The 7,393-nt window shown below is 40.4% G+C and overlaps 1 protein-coding gene across 1 annotated transcript in view; it reads left to right on the top strand.

Moving 5' to 3' along the window:
- Positions 1-635: 635 nt before the first annotated feature.
- The window catches only part of LOC143293068 (uncharacterized), a 57,180-nt gene continuing 50,422 nt past the window's right edge, over positions 636-7,393 (top strand). Inside the window, 2 exon segments of the mRNA XM_076603992.1 lie at positions 636-1,039; positions 5,512-5,602. Coding sequence (XP_076460107.1) covers positions 999-1,039; positions 5,512-5,602 — 132 coding nt within the window. The 5' untranslated portion in view covers positions 636-998.

Here is a 7,393-nt window from a genome sequence, read left to right as displayed (position 1 = left end):
ACTGACATTCACATACGCACTCATGCACTTGGAGTGACACATGTACATACACTGACTGAAACACACATACGCGCGCATGCACACATTGACGTGCACGCATACATGCACACACACACACACACACACACACACACACACACACAGAGTTCAGATCAGTTACTCAAGGAGGCATCACTGTCTGCCGAGTTCTGACAAATTCATGAATTATACACTTCCCAACATCTTCTGAGACCAGCAGTGTTGCCCAGTGCATTTTAAGTCAGCCATGCCTTGGGGGGAAATGAAATAAAATGAAGTGAAATAAGATATATAAATAAATGAATAGTTAAGTAACTGACTTGATGAATTGAAATAGAAAATAAAAACAGAAATAAAAATGAAATAAAATTGGTAAGTAAATAAGTAGATGAATAGAAAATGAATAAAATATAGTTTTTTGTGTGTTCATGGTTTTTGTGTGTGTTTTGTTATTTTTGTTTTGTTCTGTTCTGTATGTTTGTTTTTTTCCCTGGGGGGTGGGTGGGCGTAGGCAGAAAGATTATTTTTATTTTACTTCCTTCTACAACTGTGGACTGGGACTTGTGTCTCTGCAGAGTTATTCCCCCTGACCGATTTCCGGAAAACAGGTTGCCAAGATGGCTCCGCATAGCTACCGCTTGTTTTAGTTACCATAGAAAGCGACGTAACTCGCACTTTAAAAAAAAAATCAAAACAACTGTGTTTGATGTTGTGCTATTCATTCATTATTATAGACCTGTACAATAATATTATGACATGAATGTTTGAAACTAAAATTCGTTGTGCATTCAGCGCAAAGTGCGCTTTGTCTATTGTATTCATACACTGAGAGCTCACAGTGAGCAGACGAGACCAATTGTTTTTCGATCGATTATTTTTTTTATTGGCCGCGGAGACGGTGGTGGACGTAGTCACTGTGTGACAATCCGGTCTGGTCAGATTGTTTCAAAACCGTGTGGACAGCGTAGAAAACTACAGTAATGTCTTCAAATACAGTGGTGAAATCGGTTGGCAAAAAGCTGTGAGTACACTTTTTCTCATTGGCATTTAAAATTGGGTCGAGGTGTTTTGGTGGATATGTATATGATACTTTTGTTCAATTAACTGTGGTCATTGTGATTATCGTAGTTATGCGGACCTGACGCCCTTTCTGTTGTCTGATAGTTTGTTGTTGTTGTTTTTTTTGTTTTTGTTTTTTTAATGCAGGACATACATCAAATGAATATTTCATTTGGTCACTTTTTTCACATAAAGGTAAACCTCAAGATGCTGCAGACGTATATATGTATGGTTCAACACAATACAATACACAATACAATACACAAACTTTATTGTCTATACTTTGGTACAGAGATTTTCTTTTTGGCAGCAGCACATGTCCAACATAAGAAGAAAACAACAAACAAATAAAATGAATAGAAAATAAAAAGATAAATTAAATGGCACCAAATGGAAATAGCTATATACAAATATACAGATTACTTAAATTTACGCGCCTCTCCATTTCAGTCAGCCAAACCACATTGCACATCTAACCCCCCACCCCACCCCCACACACACACACACACACACCACGCGCACACACACGCACACATACACTCTCTCTCATCCCCTCTCTCTCTGTCTCTCTCTTCACAAGAAATGCAACTACAAAGATCATCATTCATTTAAAAATCTAATCATTTAAAAATCAACATAAACGATATGTGTAATAATTATGAATATTGAGTTTTGTTGATAAAAGGTGAACAACTCTCAGGAGATACTTCTAGTGTGCCACAAAATTTATAGGTTCATATTCACCATACAGTGATAACTCGGAGCCGCATGATATTTTTGTCTTGATTGTGCACAGAGCTCAGTTACTATTACTAGTATTAGTTTAAGAATGAATTTCCAGCAACAGCAATGGCAACAAATATGTTGGATAGTCTCATCAAGGCAAACCATTGACAGTATCGGTTCAAAAGACACCCGCTACAATTGCTGAATAACCAACCAGCTGCATAATAAGACAGTTTCATATATATATAGATATAGAGGTAGGTATAGATATATATGATATTTAATATCTGTTTTAAATATTTGATTATTAGATTTTATGCCTGTCTGTCCATCTATCTATATACACATTGTCAGTGGTTTTAACCCCAGATTTGAATTTGATAAGATGTGTATGACTGACCATACTTCACCAAACCTGTGATATACTGTGAACATCTGTCTGAATATTAATGTACCTCACACATACACTAGCTTGATACTGACAGCACTGTTTTCTGAGTGATACACACTACACTGTCATTTTCAGGCTAAACTTGCTTACTATCAGAATAGCTGGTATGAATAACTATAAACCCCAAATGCTCCACTCCAGTTCTCACCTTCCCCTTTCACTTCCACTCCACCATTACTTCTCCCCAATGTTCTCGCCCAACCTCTTCCTTTCTACTCCTTCCTGCACCCCCTCCTCCACCCTCCCTTTCTAAGTCTTTACATCTGCCAGAGGAAAAATGAAAGATGGGCCATGCTCTGAATTCAGGCGGTGAACATGGTTCACTGTATGGTGGATATTGGAGTGAAGCTCATTTTAGTTCCCAGCCACAATTCTGAAGTAGACTCCAGTTCAGTCTTAGGCAGTTTAGTCAAGGGTTTTTTTTTGTTTTTTTATCCTACTTCTGTTTGTATATCATTTTATTCTTGATTGTGATTTTGATTCACTTTGCTGGTGTCCATCCTGTTACAGTCTTGCTGAAGCAGGTGCACATCAGTTAGTAAACCCCCCTTCCCCCTTCTCCTTTCAGCCTGTCAGGTTTCATTTCTACCAGGAATAGTTTATAAACATGTTTATTCTTGTTATTTGGTCATTATAGAATAGAATACAATAGAATATGTCTTTATTACCAAGCGTACCGGGGTCACAATGAATATTGGGGAGGATAGTACATAACAAGCTACGAACATAAATCGGAAATCATACACAAACACAGATACAGTAGAAATTTGAATACATACAAGTGCATATCAATATAAAAACTTGTGCATACTCACACATGCACGCTCTTTACACATATGCATGCACACACACACACGCACACAAACTCTCTCTCTGACTTCCCCCCCCCCCCCTCCGGCCTCAAGGTTGAGGGGTGGGGTGTGAAAGGTACTTCTAGGTCTCTATTTGAGTGTTGCCCAGATTATGTATGGCAGTGTTTGTGTGTTTATGTAAGTGTGTGGGTGGATGGGAGAAAGAAACTCTGTGTGTGTGTGTGTGTGTGTGTGTGTGTGTGTGTGTGCGTGTGTGTGTGTGTGTGTGTGCGCGCGCGCGCGCGCGCGTGTGTGTGTGTGTGTGTGTGTGTGTGTGTTGATAAGTTGACTCACTTTGGTCCTTGTGAGTGTTGGACAGCCTGAGAGGAATGGCAAAAACTCCATAAGAACATGATCTGACGTTTTGCTCTTTCAAGTATATCTATCTTTATGTCTATCCTTCTGTCTATCTATCTATCTATATATCTATAAACTATCTGTTTAGACACACACACACACACACACACACACACACACACACACACACACACACACACACACACACATATATATATATAGAGAGAGAGAGAGAGAGAGAGAGATTTATGTATACGTTTTTTTGTTGTTGTTTTTATGATGATATTGCACAAGATGCAAATTGGTTATTGCTCAAAAGTGTATTTTTACAGAACTGAGAGTTAACAGAATTTTAGGATAAGTAAGAACTTCTAACAATATCATCCCATTGCCACCCTGTTCAGCTGTTTAATCTTTGAATTTATGTTGGTCTTGGTGTGGTCTTTATGTATAGCTATGGAGAAACAGACAGACAGACAAAAATGGCCTCTTCTTCTTCCTCTTCTGTATCCATTGTCTGTAATTCTCACATCCAGTCATCCAGACCTGCAATTGACCAGTTACCAAACATGAGCTGTTGCCATTTTGGCAGGAAGCATCAATTCTCCTGGGTTTATAATGACATCAAAATGAAGGCATAAAAAAGAACTTGTTTATGTATGAAATGTGTGTGTGTGTGTGTGTGTGTGTGTGTGTTTTAAGCAAGAAAAATTCCTATTATTCTTTTGAACTTTTTATCCCTTTTTGATTCAAATCTTTTTTTCTTTTTTTTCTTTTTTGCTGCCCCATCAACTGCACCGTTTCAGTGGCATTACTCCCACGCCGCTCATTTAAATTCCCCCATACACAGCCACACCCGGGTTCGTCCGTCACAGTTCCAGCGTCGGCAGTCCACAGGGAACCATCGATGTTAGGTTGCCAGGAGGCCACACACCAGAGGAGACCCTGCACTGCTGCTGAGTCACTTCGGTGGTGTTCAGTGGTGCCTGTTCTGTTTTAACGTACTTAGGACACCACCTGCTAAGCCCCCTACTAACGACAATAATGGCTTAGTCGTGGAGCCAGACTGAATGAGCGTCCCTCCCAGAGTGGAGACCGCCACCACGCCCCTCAAACAACAGCCCCCATGAATCTGCCGACACTGACGACATTGACAGGACTCACCCCAAGCACGGAAGTGAAGGGGTATTGAAACTGAGGTCACCATGAGAGCAGGGCATGAAAGGCCACAGACTTTGAGACTATTTTGTTTATATTGATGGTGATGAAGGAGCAGGAGGATGACGATGATGATGACGATGTTGCTATGGAGGTCCATTTTGTTTTTGGACTGCGTGACAAGGCTATACTCTACGCTTCCTGTCATAATGATATCCCGGCGTTAACCAGGCCCGAGAGATACAGACACTTACAGTGTTGGTCAGGTAATTAGAGCAACACACCCAAAGACGCATCCTTGAAGTGGATGACACTCGACTGTGTGGTCCCAGTCTCCCCATTTAAGCCCACAGCACACTCAACTATGGGTAGGAGCCGGCCACGGGCCGAAAAACCCACCTCCGCTGGGATTCGAACCCGCGTCCTCCCAGCCGTCAGTCCGCGACGCTAACCACTTTGCCACAGCGGCTGGTTCAAATCATTTTTATCCTTTCAGACCTTGCTGAAAGACTTTGGGGTTGGATTTGGGTGTTTGTAAATCTCAAATACTGTGAAAGAAAAGGAAAATTCTGTAGTGTAAGCATGCAGAATTTGTGTATTGCAGCACGTCACACACAGTTAAAGCTCTCTGTGCTGCACACTAACAAAGCAGGCAAAAACAAACTAAAATATGAACTGCATCTTCTTCCCCTTCCCCAGAATACCTCAATGCATAATAAAACACACACACACACACACACACACACACACACACACACACACACCATTCCATTGAATGAATTTCACTTTAAAAATGTAATTTGATTTTGAGAAGACATCTCATGTAAAGTTTTTGAATAGAAAATATAATCTGTTGGTCATTAATTGATTATCAGTCATAAGAAGAAATCTGAGATATATACTTCTTGCATAATGTTCATTTTTATTTTTGAGTCTTTTTGTTTTCTCCAGAAAATATTACTTTGAGGTCAAACGGTTGGAAGAGGGGTTTGATCTGTCAGATGTCAACTCACCTATATTGGACCACCCTCCCTTGAAAGCAGTGAGTTTGGATGTTTCTTTGCCTGTTTTGTTTTGTCACTGGTGTCAGTTTAGGTCTGTCAGTTGCTTTTTTATTTATGTGTAATGATAGTACTTTTGGTGTTTCATCATTTCTAAAGCCAGTACCCTTTCAGGGCTTCCTATAAGTAAAAAATATCTTGAGGTCACCAGGCACTCTTTTAGCCTACTGGCAATTCTAGGAGGTCGTGGACTACATTCAAAGGGTCACTCTTTAGTGTGCAAATTCTTATCAGATGTGCATTGCCACACAGAAAGGTAAACTGAAGCTCCAGTGCACTTTCACCCTTTTTATTTGTTTATTCTGTAGTATTTTTAAATGTCCCAGGAATCCGCTCCGTTAATATGCAGTGCGTCCTTTTCATTTCCAAAGCCATCAGGGACACGTATTTATGCGGTATCAGGAGCACTGGCCCTTTGTGTGTGTGTGTGTGTATTTGCTTTCAATAGTTTTTGTTATTGCTTTGACCATTTGTGTGTGTGTGTGTGTGTTCTTGCTTGAAAATTTTCATCTATCTGTAAAAATATGTTTTGGAGAAGTTTTTTAAATGTGTGAATAGTATAGACTAAGCCCAAGCCCAGAAAGTGCTTGAGTTAGAAATAATGAACACACACACACACACACACACACACACACACACACACACACACACACACACACACACACACAATTCATGTCACACACAAAATTTCAGTTTTGTTTTAACGTTCAGTAAAAACAAAACAAAACAAACAAAAAAAGAGACGCCATGGTTGGAAACATGAATAATTGATTCTTCAAAAACAGGAACAACCAACATAGCAGCATGTTTTGTATGCAAGAACAGCCCAAACTTGTGGCCGTTGCCAAGGTGGCTGGAACAAGCTGGACAGGTTTCAGCACTCAGTTTGATGACAGAGATTGATAGGCAGGCAGGACTCAGATGACCTGGCTTGTTATGACAACAAGGTCCTGTGAAATCATTAGCTGTACTGCAGCTGAAGGGTAGAGAGTAAAGACCAGCGGCCAGCCAGCATGTTTGTCGATCAATAGATATTGGATAGATCATGTATAGAGAGAGAAAGTGGTTCTGTGACTGATTGGAATCTCACTGGGTGTTGTGTGTGTGTGGAGTGGAATGTGTGTGTGTGTGTAGTGTGCGTGTGTGTGTGTGTGTGTGTGTGTGTGTGGAAGTGGGGTGTTGTGTGTATGTGTGTGTTGTTGTGTGTGTGTTTGTGTAATGTCTGTGTCTATGTGTTCATTGTTTTGGGTTTTTTTTAATTTTGTGTCTGTTTACTACGAATGATATCAGGATGTGAAAAATTGTGTGACAGTGTGTGCATGTGTGTGCATATGTGTGTGTGTGTATTTATTTTTTTATTTGATGAGTTTTCACAAAGAGTGATATTAGGAAATGGAAGTGTGTGTGTGTGTGTGTGTGTGTGTGTGTGTGTGTGCAACAAGGAAACAGTCAAGCTAATCTCCTGGAGATCCCTTGTCCAGCCCATGTCTACTTTAACTGAGCACACGCCAGGACCAGTGCTGATTAGAGAATTCTGAAACAGCTAGAGGGCCACACTCTATCAAGTGTTTATCACATAGTCTGTGAACACTGCAGGTTCCTGTAGTGTAGTATCCAGTACTTTTGAATCACCTGTCATTAGCATTCACAGGGCATTTCAAGTGCATGTCTTTGAATAGGTTTGTTTGATAAACATGTACACACACACACACACACACACACACACACACACACACACACACACACACACACACACACACACCACCACCACC

The sequence above is a fragment of the Babylonia areolata genome, chromosome 1, assembly GCF_041734735.1.
Source record: "Babylonia areolata isolate BAREFJ2019XMU chromosome 1, ASM4173473v1, whole genome shotgun sequence".
NCBI lineage: Eukaryota > Metazoa > Mollusca > Gastropoda > Neogastropoda > Buccinidae > Babylonia > Babylonia areolata.
Note: the sequence above shows the minus strand (reverse complement) of the source record. Positions and strands in the feature narration are given on the sequence as shown.